Raw genomic sequence first — 17,539 nt, 5'->3', positions numbered from 1 at the left:
AATCTGGGACTTAATATCCAGTAAAGTGATTCTTAAATATATTCTTTTCAAGTTCATTTTAGCTGTTATAGGGCCTGTGGCTGTCCATACAATTATCAGAAAAACCTTGTCTATGTCTATAAAAATCCTTGCTGAAAGTTTGAGAAATAGGAATTCAAGTAAATCTATAGATCAATTTGGAGACTTGATATATTTAATATTTTGAGTCTTCCAATCCGAGAATGTAGTATGTTTCTTTACTTTTTACAGTCTTCTTTGATTTCTTTCATCTGTATTTGTCAATTTTCAAGGTGCAGATTCTGTATGTTTTGTTATGTTTATATCTATTTCATTTTCTTTGGGAGTGGATATACATGGGATTACATTTAAATTTCACTATCCACACATTCATTGATAGTATATAGAAATATGACTGATTTGGATGTGTTTATCTTGTATCTCATAAGTTTGCTGAACTTATTAGTTCTAAGAGTTTTTGTTTTGTTCTTTATGTTCTTTGGGATTTTCTACAAACATGATTGTGTTACCTAAAAAAAGGGACAATTTTGTTTCTTCCTTTCAAATATGTATGCCTTCCATTTCTTATTATTATACTAATCTTTATTTTTATAGTGTCTTGTAGATTTACGTAATGATGAGATTCACTGTAGTATATTCATATATGTACATTGGAAATTTGCAGTGGAATGAATCTGACATTGATTTTTAATGTTGAACCAGTCTTGCCACCTGACGTAAATCCCACTCAGCTATGTTGTATAAATGTATTTTTTCATTGTTAGATTGCTAATATTTTTGAGGCTTTTTGCATCTAACTCAATGAGATGTATTAGCCTGTAATTGTGATTTGCCTATTTTTCCTTTGAATTCTATTGGTATTTTCTTCATTCATTTTGAGGTTCTGCTGCTTAGAGTTTATGACATTTAGGATTTCTATGTCCTCCACCAGAATGAATATCATTATAAATGGTTATATATTACATTATATAAATGTTTTATAATTTTATAATGATAAAAGGAAATTATCATTTTTATCATTATGCCGTATCTTTCTTTATAGTAATTTTCTGGATCCAAATGCTACATTATCAGATACTAACATACCTATTCTTGATGTTTAATGTTTGTACAGTGTATCTAATTCCATCCTTTTGTTTTCAACATACCTGTGTCTTAAATATGAAGTGAGTTTCTTGTAAGTAACATTGTAGCATCTTTTTTTCTCCATTCTTCTAATCTCTGCCATTTTGTGACTTCTAGGTGTTCTCCTGGTTCTCATTTCTCTATGTCTCCTTTTGCCTTCCTGTGGGTTAACATTTTTCAGTTTCATGATTGATTTATTTGTGGTATTTTGAGAGTCTAACTGTATTAGCCAGTTTTTGAAAATGATTTTATTGAGATGCATGGTGTCACTGCCTTCGAGTGTCCATGGTTTTGGATAGGAAATTTCCTGTCAGTAGACTTGGTTTCACTATAGGAAATGCATTGTTTCTCTCTGGCTGTTTTCAGGAGTCTTTCATTATCTTTTCACAAGTTTACCTATAATGTACGTGGGTGTGTATCTTTGGGTGGATTCACTCAACTTCTTAGATCTATAGATTTGTGTCTTTGTTAAGTGTGTGATGTTGTTAGCTATTGTTTTGTCAAGTAGTCATTCAGCCCAGTCCTTTCCCCTCTCCTTGTGGAACTTTAATGATGTAAATGTTGAATGTTTTCTTACTGTTCTGCAGGTCCTTAAGGGTTGTTAAAAGTATTTTAATTCTGTTATTCTAAACTCAAGGTCACTAATGTCATCCTCCACCAACTCCATTCTACTATTGAGCCCATCCAGTCAGGTGTTTTTGTCATATTTTTCAGTGGTATATTTCTCATTATTAAAAATAACTTCTCTTTACTGCTACTTTTTCATTTTATCATTTTTATTTCTTTGGTGGTACTAGGGATTGAGCCCCAGGTGTACTACTCAGCTATACTCCAGCCCTTTTTATTTTTTATTTTGAGGCAGGGTCTTACTAAGTTGCCAAGACTTGCTTCAAACTTGCAGTCCTCCTGCCTTAGCTGCCTAAATTGCTGAGATTACAGTTGTGTGCCACTGTGCCCAGCTTTTTAATTTATTATTTATTTTTTTTACTCTTGGTACTGGGGATTAAACCCAGGGGTCCTTAGCCACTGAGCCACATCCCCACCCCTTTTTATATTTTATTTGTAGAGATAGGGTCTTACGAAGTTGCTTAGGGCCTCGCCAAGTTGCCAAGGCTGGCTTTGAACTTGTGATCCTCCTGACTCAGTCTCCTGAGCCTCTGAGATTACAGGTATGTACTACCACACTTGGCTGGATTTTTTATTTTAAAGGGAATTTGCTATTGACTATTGAAATATTTTTGTGACAGCTATATAAAACTTCTTGTATAATCTCAACATCTAGTTAATCTTGGTGTTGCCATCAGTTGTCTTTTCTCATTCTAGTAGTGATTTTCTGGGTTCTTGATGCAACAGGTGGATTTTCAGTTATATCCTGGTATCGCAGTGGTTTTCTTTAAATTCTTTATTTTATTTAGGGTTAGCATGTAGGTCTTGGCTTACTTGTATGGGCTGTGTGATAGCAGCTTAATTTACATAGCCTTTGTGGTGTCATGTTGGTATGATTGGATAATATGATGCTGCTGAGTTTCCTGCTGGCTTTTGCTGTTCTTGCCTGAAGGATCAGAAGGATTTTCTCTAGGCCAGCTGCCAAGTATCTCTTGGTGGGGGAGTAGTGTGGTGGGATTATCTTATACAATAAGAATCTCTTATTGCAAACCCTTGCCCCATGCCCATGATATTTTGGGGCAAAGGAGGAGTCTCAGGCAGTGAAGGGAAAGTGACTTCCCAGGCCCAGATGCTTGTTGTAACTGGGTCGCATTTTTAGGTGTCTCTGGGTAGGGCAAAGCCTATGGAGACAAAATGGTTTGTCAGAACTGACTGCTGTGGCTGGACCTCTCTTGTGGGTTCTGCTTGCCACCTATGGACCTCCCCATGGAAGAGAGTTGCAGTCCTGGTGGTGGGGAAGGACTCATTTTTGACAGGGCCCTAATCAATACCTATTATTTGTACATTGATTCCCCTGACTGGTGAACTTGGCTTATCTGATGTTGCCAGATAGACTCTTCAATCCAGGCAAAATATAAGCCTACTTGGGCTGTCATCTTGCTTGATGGAGGATTTGGATTATAGGCCAACTGTGACTTTCTTCTCTTGGGTGGAGAATATGTTGGAGCCCTGCCACTGTGCTGTTCCCTCAATTATTGAGTCCCTAACCAGCTTGTCATCTTCTCGTCACCTTTCAGAGTCTGTTGCACCATTTCCAAGGTTTATGGCCATTTAAAATGAAGGAGCAAGGAAAAGTGGGCCTATTTTATCTTGCTCTGACCAGAAGTTAAAATATTTTTTAAATGTCTTAAGGCATCAGATTGCCCACAAGGCAATGAGAAATTATGGGTGAGGTTCAGTGAAGAATGAAATCCTGAGAAGTGAGTCCAACACTCAGGACTATTTTCATCTTGTAGCATTGGCCTGTCTATCTGGAAGGAAGCTACAAATCTCACATAGTTGAGGGTCAAAAACGGTAGTACAGAGCCTGCCAAGGGCAGAAGCCTTGGTAAATACCTCCTGCTTGGGGTAGGATCCCCAAGAGGCCTCCTAGGATGAACCAGAAGTAAACCAACTTGTACTGAGCTAGGCTCTGAGTCTAAAGGGAACCTGGGAACCTGGTCCTGCTTCCAGCCCTGGCACTAGTATCATGCTAATCACTTCATAGCTTGCAGGGCCCCTTGTTAAATCAAGAGGTTGACTGATGCCCTAGATCCTTTCCAGCTCTATTAAGTTTGTCCCTCTTAACTAATAAGTAACTGGAAACATTTGACAATTAGCAGAGCTAGGTCTTTCATTAGACTTTCCTAGAAAGAATAGACTCTTGTAAGAAACTGAAACTAACAGTAGGATCCTGGCTTTACTCTGAAGCATCAAAAAGCATTTTGAGAAGTAATTTAAACTTAGATGACAGCAGAGGGAGAAGAAATACACTGAATAGGAAAAAATCATATTAATAAATGTAATAAAATGGCTATAAAGGGGGATGGTGTTGAGCAGAAATGTGAGGGCGAGCTCCAGTCTTTAAAAAAAATGTGGCATATATACACAATGGAATTTTACTCAGCAATAAAAGAGAATAAAATTATGGCATTTGCAGGTAAATGGATGGTGCTGGAGAAGATAATGCTAAGTGAAGTTAGCCAATCCCCAAAAAAAAAAAAACAAATGCCGAATGTTTTCTCTGATAAGGAGGCTGACTCATAGTGGGGTAGGGAGGGGGAGCATGGGAGGAACAGATGAATTCTAGATAGGGAAGAGGGGTGGGAAGGAAGGGGAGGGGGCAGGGGGTTAGCAATGATGGTGGAATGTGATGGACATCATTATCCAAAGTACATATATGAAGACACGAATTGGGTGTCAACATACAAACAGAGATATGAAAAATTGTGGTATATATATATATATATATATATATATACACACATATACATATGTATATGTATATATATATATATAAGAATTGTAATGCAAAAAGAAAAAGTACATGCATAAAGACATGAACTGGCATGATCATACTTTATATACAAAGATATAAAAAATTATGCTCTATATGTTTAATAAGAATTGTAATGCATTCCACTGTCGTGTATTTAAAAAATTAAATCAATTTTAAAAATTTCTATTTACAATTAGAAGGCTTAGCCAAGTCTAAATTGTGTTGCCATGTGCTGATTTGATCATGCAGACCTTCAGGTAAAATTTTAAAAAGCTATCCAAGGGTAAGGAGTGACAAGACATTCCCAGAAAAGTTTAAAATTGATTTTTCTTCAGGTAAACTCTCCTGCTGATGTTTGCCAGGAAAACAGGTGTCTACAAATAAACCATTCAATAATCTTCACATCACAATTTTAATGCTCTCATCAATGTTACAGAATATACTTTCTTCTAAGGTGATAGCATATTATAAAATAAACTTAAAGAGTTTAAATATACAGACAGCATTTGAATAGTAATGCTTTAAAGTGGTCCAGTTTCATCTTCAAGTCACTATACTGACCCCTCAATAATGCAGGTACGTTCATAGCTGCAAGCCAAACGAGTGCTCACACATTCTGGGAAGCCCAAGCCAGAATCCAGACTTCTGGAATTTGTTATGTAACTTTCCCCCCCTATATTGGCTATGTCCAGTTATTACATTCTATCCTATTAAGTAGTTTTTAATGAAAACAAAACAAAAAACCAACTAGGTGCCAATATTCTTTATTGGCATTTTCACTTGAAAATCATTCATCTAATTTTAGGAAGCACTGAAATTCAGTTATACTTTTTAACTATGTCACTTGTTTTTTCCACTTCATATTCAGTTTGTCCTTTCTTTTTGAATTGGTTATGACATCTGCTTATTAGCCAACTGGTATAAAATAAAGCCACAGTAATATCTATAGGCCATATGTCTATTTTGCTAATTTTTTTTTCAGGAAAACTTTTATTTTCTGGGTATTTTCATTTATTTAAGAAGTTATATGTAATATTGTGCCTATCCCTAGCTTAACTAGTGATCTAAAACACAGCTTTAGGTTGTTGGAATGAGAGGGGTGAGATGACCAGGCAGGTAATAAATTCTGAGATGTAGAGTCTATTTATGGTTTCATCTTTTATTTCAGGCACATGGTGGGTATTCAAATATTTCTTGAAACTGGATTAAATAAATCTCAGCCCCTGTGTTTCAATGTTACCACTAGTTATTTCACTAGTTTGTGCCATTAGGTAACCTTTGCCACAGTGCTGGATACAGTGTGAACAGCCCACATGTGGTCCTAATTCTTTTGCCAGACTCCACACAGCTCTTTTCAGGGATCCAGTGGCCTATATTTTATCTAATATGGTTTGTATTCTTTTGCAACTCTGAATCTTCAATGGATCAAATCTAAAGATGTTTGTAATGTTACTATGTGCTACCAAAACAAACACACAAACACACACACTGTTTTATTTTATCTTTAATGTGATTAATAGTGATTTAGTTTTCAAAGAAGCAAATAATTACAGACAAGAGAAAACACTGCAGAGATGGTACCTGATCTCTGCTCTTCAGGCCACTGCTGGATTATATAGAAAAGAAACCTATATTCATGGTGTTTTCGTTATTATAAAGTCAGAGTACTGTGACTAATCAGGAACTAGCAATAATTTATGACAGAAACAATTATGTTTAGAATGCATGTCAGTATTTGAATCTGTATGGAAAAAAAAAAAGAATCAAAACCTATGTCCTTTGGAAAGAAACATAACAAGAAACGCCCACAGATGCAACCTGCTGTTTGGGAATGTATCTCTCCAAAATTCAAGGTACAAAGTTTGTTACATTTAATTTTCAAGTTTTCAACTTTCTTCTTGTTTTCCCAATTTAAGAAGATAGATTTATAGATTTCTACATTATTCAGGAATTACTAGAAATTTATCTCACTTTGAACATGAAATGCATGTATTCTGCGATATGGGTGAAAAAGTTGTCATTGTCAATCAAGTTATAAGACATAATTGTCTGTAAAGTGCATTTCAAAGAAAAGTACCCACTAGGAGAGTAATTTAAAGTGCAATGTACAAGGTACTTTAAATAGTGCAAAGTTGCTAAATATTTACATTATATGTGCCAAGTCCAAATAAAGCCAGATCTCATCTACCCCTAAGAGGACAATGGAGAAGTACTCTCATATCTTTACTCCTTTGCAGGTGTAAGTATCTTGGTTTGTGTGTGTGCATGTCTACGTGACTGTGCATAAACATGTATTAACTGCTTGATGGCCTTTGCAGATGTCTGAAACTGGTTTCCTAGAATTTGAAACTTTTAAACAATGACATAATTATGCAATCTCCACTTCGATATGCAATTCCATTTCAAAGAAGCATTAAGCTTGTAATAATGGTTGAGCAATTTCAGCCTGCATATCTTGTAAGGCAGGTACTTGACTATGAATTAAATGTTTAATGAAAATTACAAAAAATACAATCACTATCATGCTGCCAAGAGATACCCCTATGAAATAAGGGTATGACTCCTCTTGCTCATATTCTCCTAGTTGGTCATTACCAAAGAGGAGTGTGGTACTCTGTGTATAAGGAATTGCTTTTGGAGATGCTGAATTGAGCAGATCCTGGACATTCCTGAATGATCCATTGTGTGGCATAGCGGTGATATTGAGGAGATGGCACAGCAGTGGGTACAGATCTGTGGAGTTCATGGCTTCTTTTGTGAAATTCTTTCTGAAGGCAGGACCGTGGGCTAAAAATATTGGATGCATTTCTGCTAATGCATTATCATAACCATGGTTGCCTACTGTAAAGAGAAAATGCATGAATAAGTTAGCCAACCAGATGGCATTAAAATGGAAATAACTTGTATGGTCAAGTTCTGAACTTAAAATGCAAATTTGACTTTAAAAATAAAATAATCTTTTACAATCTCTGCTGTTGTCAACCCCATAATTTACTTCGGGAAATGAAAGGTCAAATGATCACAAATGTTTTTCACAGTCCAGTACTACCTTAAGCAGCAGAGGCAAGACATAGGCAAAGCCAAACCAAGTCAGGGAGACGTGAATTTCTTTCTTTTTTGTGGCTGGCAAACTAATATTCAGCAAATATTTATTGGGTGCCTACTATGTCTAATTTTTATTATAAAGATAAGGGTGTTCTTAGACTTGATTATGAAAACAATAAACTCATAATTACCAGTAAAAAGGAAAAACAATACATAAAGAAAAACAAAAGATGCCACAGAAATCTAATCTTTAGCTAAAGCTACAATTCACTACTAAAAAATAGGTCAGGACTTGTAAGTAGAGTGGAAAAAATCTTGACTATGGTGGCTTGGATCTGGATCCAATTTAACATTGAGTGCTTTAGTGTGGTTACAAATACAGTAAAACCTTTAGGATCTTCTGACATTTGTATCAAGTGATAGAAAATTGAAGGATGAAAACTGCATGATAAAAGCTGCCTTTTAAAGGCATGTAGGCCTAGCATATCAGGATACAAGACAAATTATATAATCTGCAATTGACCAAATGGTTGCTATGTTTGTTTCTATGAGAAGTTGGTATCTAGATTCTCTGTCATGAAGATAAAGAGAATTCTCTCATATCACACTTCTTATTAGAAAATAAGATTTAAAATTAAACCAGTATGACTTGTATATGACCTTTCTCTTTAGAGTTTGTTTTGTAGTGATAGTACCTATCATAAATGCTTGACTCAGTACATAATATGTAATACCTTTCTTTTGAGATGGGCGTCTTGCTATGTTGCCCAGGCTGGCCTTGAACTTGCAATCCTCCTGTCTCAGCCTCCCGAGTATCTGGGATTACAGTGTATGCCCAGGTATGCCTTAGATGACTAAGGGCAGTGGTTCTCAAACTTTGTAGATGAGACATGTGAACACACACATTGTTAAGCTCTACGCCTCATGGTTTCTAGTTTAGTAAATCTGGATTGGGCCCAAGAATGTGCATTTCTGTCATTCTCAGGTACTTTTGATACTGCAGGGCCAGAAAACACAATTTGATAACCACTGCTTTTGGACTTTAGCGCTTAATTATCTTGTGGTACTCTGGTTGACAAGGACTACAGTAGCCAATATTTAACTATTTGTTGAATAAATTAACATAATATAATAGAAATAGTACTGAAGTGTTCTGTCAAAAATAAAGGTGACCAATCTAGTGTATATGTAGTTCACAACACCAAAATTTTTAGAATGCTCTTAAATTTATGTAAACTGTAAAATACATATCTCAAAGATAGCAGTCCTCTTTAACACAAACACTACCTGCACAGTACACAAAAAGAACATACCAAGGTGGAAATTATTCTCATGGCAAGGAAATTATTTTTAAACACCTTCTTGAAACAGTTTCCCTGATATCATTAAATATCGGGGTACAGTTCTGTTATCTGTATGTACAGCTTTTAGGAACCAGAAACCAGGTACCAGTATACATCTGCTATAATGAGTCACAAATACACTACAAATGACATTGTCATGCAACTGCTTTTCTTTCAGTGAATTAACATGATAGGATAAGAACCCAAGTCTACCTAAAGTTGTGTACATTTTTTTCTTTTTTTTTGGGGGGGTGCAGGGGAAGAAACCCAGGACTTCACGCATGCTAGGCAAAAAGTCTACCACTGAGCTACACCCACAGTTCTGTACATTTCTTATGTGTATATCAAGGACCAATATCTAAAAACATATCTAGATAGTTAAATACTGATACAACATGGGTCCTTCAACATTTAAGGTAACAGAGTAAAAATATCAGCAAGTAAACTGCTGTATTATCCACAGCCTCCATGTTAGCAAAAAACGATGCAGAATGGGAAGAAATACTATAACATACTCACACAGAAAGTCATCTGACTTATTCTGTAAAATATACCACCCTTCGTCAGCCACTGCTATGATTGGTTGAATTCGATCGTTGTATTTGTAGTGCCATCTCTCTGGAATCTCCTCTTTTTTGTAAACAGTAAGATTCGGATGAGCATGAGCCAGTGTTTCATAGACTTCATTAAATTTACCTAAAGAGAGAGGAGGAAAGGCACTCAGAACAGGGCTCTCATCGCCATGAACAGCCAACCTCAGGCAGCAGACTCCTTGATGAACATCACGGAATTCAGCCAGACATAGAACCACACCACCTTGGAGAAAAGAATACTGAGGGACAAATAGAAATAATTACTCTTGTGTTGTAAATAAAGTCGCCTTACAGAACTGTGAGGATTTTTCCTAGAACCAAAAAATCTCTAAAGTCTTAACTATGAGTATACACATGCATGCACACATGTGTATTTATTTGTGACACTAAGGAAAATGTCCAGGGTACAACAGTCCCTAAACAAGAATAAAGAGCTAGGTTCTGATGTATAGGAGTGCAGAGACAGAATCTTCAGACAAGAAAACATGGTATATAGAGGGTGGGGCTGGGAAAAGATGATGGAAAACAGCAGCTTGTGAAACAGAAAGGTCCCAGTACCCTGGAGGTGTTGCAGAAGTCCTCCCAGACCTGCACATGAACTACACCTGGGCACTGACTTCAATGCTTGTTTTTTAAATCCATTTCTTGGGGGCTTTGTCCCTGTCTCCCACACCCCAACAAGGGAACATGAATCCAGTTATATAAAGAAAATTGGTGGGCTAAAAATCAATTAAATATCAAGATAATACTTGTTATTCGTTGGAAACTTTGTGTGTAGGCATCTGTGCATACTTTAACATTTACTGCTCCATGATTCTTTTAATTCCTCTGTGAAGGACAGAATCCACATTTTGTGAGATATTGCAGATTTTAAAAATCTGTTCTCAGCTTTGATACCTAACACCAACTTATAAGGTGAGCAAATATATCAGAAGAGTGGGCCAAGTCATATTCTGTCAATCATTTTGTGACCTCAGGATATTAAGTCTTCGGCTATCTTAAAATGGAGCCAATGCTGAAGTGACAGGTTTGGTACAAGGATCCAGCAGAGGTTCATAAAAAGTTCAAGGTATTGTTATTACTTACCCTGCTTATATGTAAGGAAAATGAATCTTAGGAGTAACAAAAGCCTTTCTCTTTATTGCACTGTTAAGCAGGTCCTATTTAAAGGTCTAGAGGAGGCTTTAGAGCTTCCATGAAATCAAGATAATTGTATTCAGTTGTTGTGTATGTCTTTCTCAGTTCGAGAAGGGAGGTAATGGCTTTATCACTGTGATTCCAAAATAGTTAAAAAACCTACTGCTATAAACATACAGAGAACATACATTTCAATATTTTATGAAAAAGGAAAAAAATCTCTAAGAAATTTAATCTTTTCAGCTTTCAGGATTAAATCCCAGAACACTATCACACAGGCAACTATAGACACAGAAATGGAAAACACTTGTTCATTACACACTGGGCAAATGCAGATGTAGCTTCAGGTCAGCTTTCAGGTCAGACTTACCTTCTTTTGGCAAGATGGCAGCTACTGGAGATTGGTCAACCAGGGTATACTGATCTTTATCCAGATACTGGTCAAGTTCTATTACCCTTTCCTTAGAACACTGGGTCATTCCATGATCACTTGTGATGATTAGGTTCACAACATTCCACAACTTTGCCTTTTTAAGCATCTGTATGAGATATCCTAACTTGTGGTCAATATCTGAAATGACAGGCCCCATGAGTGGACTGTCAGGTCCCAAATGGTGGCCCATGTCATCTGGGTCTTCCCAATAGAGAAGACCAAGATTTATGGGCTCTTTTGATGTAAACCATTCAATAATTTTGGCAACTCTCTCTTCAAATGAGACGGACTCATTGTAAGGCATGTAGTAAGTCGGAAAGCTCTTATGGATCTTTACATCTGCTCCAGGCCACATGGCTGCACCACTAGCATGTCCTGCCCTCTGATTTGTGATCCATATTGGTGTTGCTTCTTCCCAAAACTTGGGATCATAGATATTCATGTGATCCAAGGAGAAAGATTTGTTCAGAATATGATCAAACATGTCATTTGCAACAATCCCATGATTCTCTGCAAAGAGGCCAGTGACCAAAGTATAATGGTTAGGGTAGGTCTTTGTAATAAAAATATTAGTAACTTGCTTCACATGAACACCGTATTTCATAATATAATGAAAATGGGGTGTTGGAACTTTAAATAAGTAATCCCAACGGAATCCATCAAATGAAACTAGCAAGACCTTTTGCTGGTCTGGTTGGAGAGAAAATGTAGTTGAAAGAGTTAGTGCAGTGAGTGCAAAAGACGCTGAGAGAAGCTTTGAAGTCATTTTCATGGTACTGGATCAGTTCAGTGTAAGGTAATCTGTAAAATAAACATAAAGAAGTTAATGGCAGCAATTTGTTTTGTATGCTTTACTCCAACCCAAGATACTGCTTAGTCATTCCAATTACATCATAGCTCAGAGCCTGGAAGAATGACGTGTGACAGAACTCCATCTTCAACAAGAGACCTGGATCCACATGTTTAAGAAAGCTAAGAAGTTTAATTGCATTTTATTTTCTAAGGATTTTCTCAAAGGAATTATTGAAATTAACTCCCAGTAGCATTTAAAATGAATTTTTTTTTGTAGTTGTAGATGGACAGCAAGCCTTTTTATTAATTTTTGTATGCAGTGCTAAGGATGGAACCCAGTGCCACACACATGCTAGGCAAGTGTTCCGCCACTGAGCCCCAGTCCCAGCCCCCAATAGCATTTTTTAATATGATATCATTTACATAATTTTTTTCAGAAACATTTTCAGGTTTATCCAGACTTCTGACCAGGAATTTTTACATAGTCAAATACCTAAGAATATATTCATCATGGATGGAACTTAGCAACAAGGATATATATTAGTAAAGCCAATAATGGTGCTATTTAAACACATGCATGAGCACCCACCCCTCCACAAACATACTTTTCAAAGCCAACACTTAGGTTAGCTAAGAAATCTCTTGAATTCAGCTTTTGACATCTTCCTAATTTGAACATGGTGAAGTCATTCTGAAAATTTAAAAATAGATCCTGTCTTGCCTTGATATATCATAGAGAGAGGTAAATAAACCTGCTTGGCATGCTTGCTTTGCTTTCAGAAGTACAAACCGTTTGGTTCATCATAGAGGTATCACTACAGAGGAAAGTACTTGAGCTTGGTTTCTTGAAGTGAAATAAAATTTATGACTTCCAAATATATTTGTCAAATGTATTCTGTACTCCTTTAATAATACAGCCTTCTATACTAAATGATTAGATTTTAAACTAAGTATAAATAGAAACATAATTTTTAAATTAGATGTTGACCTTCCTAATGTTACAATTAATCAACAGTTAATCTTATCAGTGATATGTACAGAAAAAGTATTTCCCAGGATTACATTTCTTTGGAATACAATTGCTGTTTTTAATTTGCATATATTACTACAAAACCAATAATAACCTTTTAATTCTATTTAGGAAAGCTAATAAGAGGCAGTATGGAGAAACAATTTCATGTGTATGCTTTGTTGTTTCTCATTAAGTCAATCAAGGATCTTGTTCTCTCCCTCTCGGGTCCATCTTGCAGGAAGGTATTTATAAGCCCATCAAAACCTGACTTAACCAAAGGTTGGCTAAGAAATTTATTGAATTCAGCTTTTGATATCTTCCTAATTTGAGCATGGTGAAGACATTCTGAAATCCGGAAAACAGATTCTGTCTTGCCTTAACATCTTAGAGAGAAAGGTAAATAAACCTGCTTGGCATGTTTGCTTTGCCTTCAGAAGTACAATCTGTAAATGATGTATATTATTAGCTGAGGGCGATAATTCTATTTTAAAAACTGGTTTTACGTTACTTTAACTGAAATTGTTTTAGGTATTGGTCTCAAGAAAATGGCTCAAAAATTAAAAACTATTAAATTTTCCGTTTCTGGAAGAAAGCTAAAAATAGCCGCAACAGGAAAGTGCACATTGGAAAATGCGAATTTATTGACTAACGTATCTGGCTGAGGATATGTTCCTCCCTCTCCCTTCTTCACCAATTTTCTCCCCCACCTTCCTAACACAAAGAAGGCTCCTATCAACCAAATAAAGGCTAAACAAAAGAGTCGACTACGTGGAACACCTGGCTTTAATCTATTTTAACAAATTCAATAATTGCGGTAAACAAGAGACAACTGCTTTCCTTGGGCAATCAGCAAATATAAGTGTGGTCTAGAGATTAGGGATGTTTGGTGAGAAGAAAGAACCAACATTATCACATCGATGACATAAAGCAAAAAACAGACATGGGGGTGGGGATGAAAGAAATCACATATTTCTTTTCTACAGCATAAATGCTGCACGAAGCCCTGGGATTTCTAGATGTGGGTCCAGCTTTCCCCAGGCTGCTTTTCGGTTCCTCCTCCCCTTCAATCCTTCCCCCGCAAACAACCTTGGAAACCTGGAGGGAAGGGGCACCAATCGAAGGGCAGAAGAGGAAGGTGAAGGAGGAGTGGGTATATATAGAGCAGGTAGGCAGCAAGGGGAGGGGGTTGCATTGCCTCATCTTCTCCACCTGGGCTCCATGCTAGCAATCGAGAAGGTTCGCATTGGAAGGTACGTTCCCTGTTCCCAGACCTCCCTCCCCCCCCCCCCCCCGAGGCGGGCGAACGTTCCCTCGGGGGCTGTCTGGGTGCGCGCTACCAAGGCGGGGTGATAGCTCTGGGGCCCATAAAGCCGTGTGGGCTCCCGGGGGGGCAGGCCGTCCACCCCCGGACTCTTACCCTCACAGCGATCCGGTCTGTCCGCATCGGTTGGGGACAATAGGAGCGAGGGCCTGGAGGAGGCTCCCTCTGGTAGACCGAGTCACAGCCGGGAGGTGGCGGGAGGAACGAGGGGGAGCCCCCTGAACCCGCAGCGGCTCACCTGCCAGCAGCCTCCGCGCAAAGCACCTGACCCGCGCCGCCGACCGCCCAGCTTCTTGGCTCCCATTGGCTGCTGCGGGATTGTCACCTCTGCGGGGCTGCAGTACCGAAGCCAGGCTCCTAGGAGTAGCTGCGCCGCCTGTCATTCAGTGGGAGCGGGGGCGGGCTCCGCTTGGGTTTGGAGGATGGAGAGGGAGGGAAGCCTGGGGACCAGAAAGCCTGCAAGGACCCAACTGGTAGGCCCCACCGGGTGGAGAGGCTAAAACGCACGTCACTTGGCGCTCCCTCGGGGCCTGTCCCTGTTCACACACACAACGTTCCGCACTGTGCCTGTTCTAGACAACCACTTATGTCAGTGATGCTGAGAGAAGTTAAAGCGCTACCGCGGCTGTTGGTGTCCTCAAAGGCTGTTTTTTGTTATAAGCTACTTTTGTTCTCTCCTGTGATCTCTCATCCCAAGCCCCGCCCCCGCGCCTACATCACATCTCCGACATTGCAATTTTCTTCAATTTCTTTTCCCCTTCAGTTGTTGCGATGTCTTACCTCAAGGGATTTAGTAGTCATTACTGCAGCCCATTGTTTGATGTCCTGGTTTTTGCATTTGAGATCTCGGGGGTTCTGTGGAGATAGATCTAGCAGTAACACCTGAAAACACTCAAATTAAACCAGGCCAAGCACCGGGAGAGAGGCAGAACAATTGCTCTGATGGTTGCATCTAGGCTCCAGACTCTACCAATATGCATTAAAATTACAAATTTCAGGCCTGTGATTTCGCTTACCATAAGTCTTAGATGTTTTTGGTTCCTTAGTGCCCTGCCTTTTTTTTTTTTTCTTTTCATTTCCTTCCTTCGTTTTATTTATTTTTTGTTGTGCTTCTGGGGATTGAACCCAGGGTCCCTCTATCACTAAATCTCCAGCCCCTTTTATTTTTTGAGACAGGGTCTTGCTGAGTTGCTTAGAATGGCCTTGATTTTGTGACCTTTCTGCCTCAGCCTTTGGAGTAGCCAGGCATGGTGGCCCATGCATACCTGTAATCCCAGCAATTTGGGAGGTTGATCCAGGAGCATTGCAAGTTAGAGGCCACTGTGGGCAGCTTAGCAAGACCCTGTCTCAAAATAAAAAAATAAGAAGGGATAGGGATGTAGCTCAGTGTTACAGTGCCCCTGGATTCAATCCCCAGTGCCAAAACAATAACAAAATAATAATACAGCGGCCCTATTTCTTTTCCTGGATTGCAGTGACTCAATTTTTCAGTAATCAATGATATTTTTAGGTCTGAGAGGTCATGGGGAGGTGCATAATTTGCTAATTTGACCCCAGCTGTATTTACCATGAATTATACCAATGACATCAAGCTACTCTGGAAGGATCTGTTCATCTACTCAAGTCCCAATCCTAATTAGATAGAATTCTAATTCATCTGTAATGGGCAGTAGTATCTGTTTGACTGTCACCATCTAATTTAAGTAGCTGATAAAGGTGGGAGCATACTAACAACAGTGGCTTTGGCCTCTTGTCTACAGCTCACAGGCCCTGTCTGGTGTGCTGGAGCTGTAAAGGGCACAGACATTGCTGCTGATATTTAATTACATGAAGTGAACCTTTTAGTCATTGCCTGTTCTTTCTTATCTTCTATTAGAGGGGCATTCCCAACTCCAGCCAGAGCTACCTGCAAATTAGGTCATACCATCCTGAAGGGCATTTGGGCACTCTGCCACAACCTTTTATTGTTTTTGAGTTTACAGTTTTCAACATGTGGGATGGGGATTAAAGGCAGGCTGGTTTTGTGTTTAGCCAGACCCAAAGACAATGAAGCTGAACAGGTTGTTCCAAGTCCCCAAAGCCCTGTCCTTTGAAATTGCTCATACTTGGAACGAAGTGGTCTAATCTTATAAGCTTTGCCGTCCTCAAAGAGACAAATTCTTCGTTCTCTCAAAACATTGAAAGAACAACTTACGCTTTTCAGAGAGGATAGTGAAGACAGGCCTTTATGTGGGTCATTGAATATTGTAGGACTCTGTTCAGCTGACAATCTGTCTTGCTCTGCAACTTTTATGGGAGTCATGATTGTGTTTACCAGCTACCCCTGTGAAACAGGCATGGCACAGCTGTTAACCACAATTCACAACACAGAAAAGCACTCATGTAGGCTCAGAAAATGTCAGAGTTACCTCCTAGATTCCATATAACAACATCTGATGATCAACTAATAGGCTTGAAATATAATTCATGTTGCTAATGGGAAAAAATCTGGTTTAAATAGTACAGAGGAATAATATTAAGTATCCATTGATGGAATTCCTGCTTACACATCTGTACTTTGTCTGTTGTCTCCATTTTTATACAGTTGCAACTATTGCTTGGCAAGTTATGGAAGAGTAAGCCATAGCCCGTCACTATGACTATTCTTTTATTCTATACCACTGAATTGGTAGACTCCTAACTGAGCTAGTGATATGTTTCTAAATTAAGGAGTAACGCCAGAATCAATCCCTCCCCCAGGTTTGGGGTCAAGGTCAGGGTGGGGAGGACCTTTTGCCTTTTGAAGATCCTAAACAAGTCTAATAAGGGTTTAGAAGGTGAATTTTCTTCTTCAGGGGCTAAAAGAGTTTTGTGCTAAAAACGTAATAAAATCTGTTCTCCATGAAATAATCAAGGCTGGCTCTACCATGGATATTTCATTTTTAGAACTAGGCTCCATTATAGGGAAAACAAACAAATTATTTTATAATTTAATAAAAAATATTTAAAGTTGGACTAAATAACTGAAAGAAAGTCTCCCTTAATCCTTTATAGAATATTCTGCAAAATGTGGTCTCACATATTCAACTACAATAGGTAATATCCCTCAGGACTCTGGATCTGAACTGATCTTAATTTATGGTAAACAGTGGGTGTCCGCTGGTTTAGACTCAGCAAAAGTTCAACCCAGTGAGTGAAAAGTTGAATTATAGAATATTCAAAGACTTTGCCCAAGAATTCTTATTCATAGTAGCAATTTAGGCTTCTAATGATACATTTGTCCTTATTTGAACTAATTTCATGCAATTATTGTGCTT

General features: G+C 38.3%; 1 protein-coding gene across 2 annotated transcripts; it reads right to left on the bottom strand.

Moving 5' to 3' along the window:
* Positions 1–6,055: 6,055 nt before the first annotated feature.
* On the bottom strand, positions 6,056–14,620 carry Enpp5 (ectonucleotide pyrophosphatase/phosphodiesterase family member 5). 2 transcript variants are annotated; one of them, XM_046426259.2, is made up of 4 exons: positions 14,482–14,620; positions 11,056–11,919; positions 9,475–9,651; positions 6,056–7,408 (listed from the first exon to the last, which is right to left on the bottom strand). In XM_046426259.2, exons 2-4 carry the CDS (start codon positions 11,888–11,890, stop codon positions 6,981–6,983), a joined length of 1,440 nt encoding a protein of 479 aa, XP_046282215.1. In that variant the 5' UTR covers positions 11,891–11,919; positions 14,482–14,620; the 3' UTR covers positions 6,056–6,980. The 2 variants fall into 2 exon arrangements, with proteins under 2 accessions (XP_046282215.1, XP_046282214.1); XM_046426258.2 differs by lacking the exon at positions 14,482–14,620 and adding an exon at positions 14,340–14,475.
* Between the last annotated feature and the right edge of the window lie 2,919 nt (positions 14,621–17,539).

This window comes from Marmota monax, unplaced genomic scaffold (genome assembly GCF_021218885.2).
Source record: "Marmota monax isolate L192 unplaced genomic scaffold, Marmota_monax_Labrador192_F-V1.1 WCK01_AAM20220418_F8-fsc00187, whole genome shotgun sequence".
In the NCBI taxonomy this organism is placed as follows: domain Eukaryota; kingdom Metazoa; phylum Chordata; class Mammalia; order Rodentia; family Sciuridae; genus Marmota; species Marmota monax.
The sequence above is the reverse complement of the archived record's forward strand: the minus strand, read 5'-3'. Positions and strand labels throughout refer to the sequence as shown.

Coding starts and splice junctions, on each gene's coding strand:
- Enpp5 (XM_046426259.2), bottom strand. CDS start 11,890: ATGAAAATGACTTCAAAGCTTCTCTCAGCGTCTTTTGCACTCACTGCA. Junction 9,652..11,055: donor TGCCATCTTGCCAAAAGAAG/GTAAGTCTGACC, acceptor CTCTCTCTTTAG/GTAAATTTAATGAAGTCTAT. Junction 7,409..9,474: donor TAAGTCAGATGACTTTCTGT/GTGAGTATGTTA, acceptor TTCTCTTTACAG/TAGGCAACCATGGTTATGAT.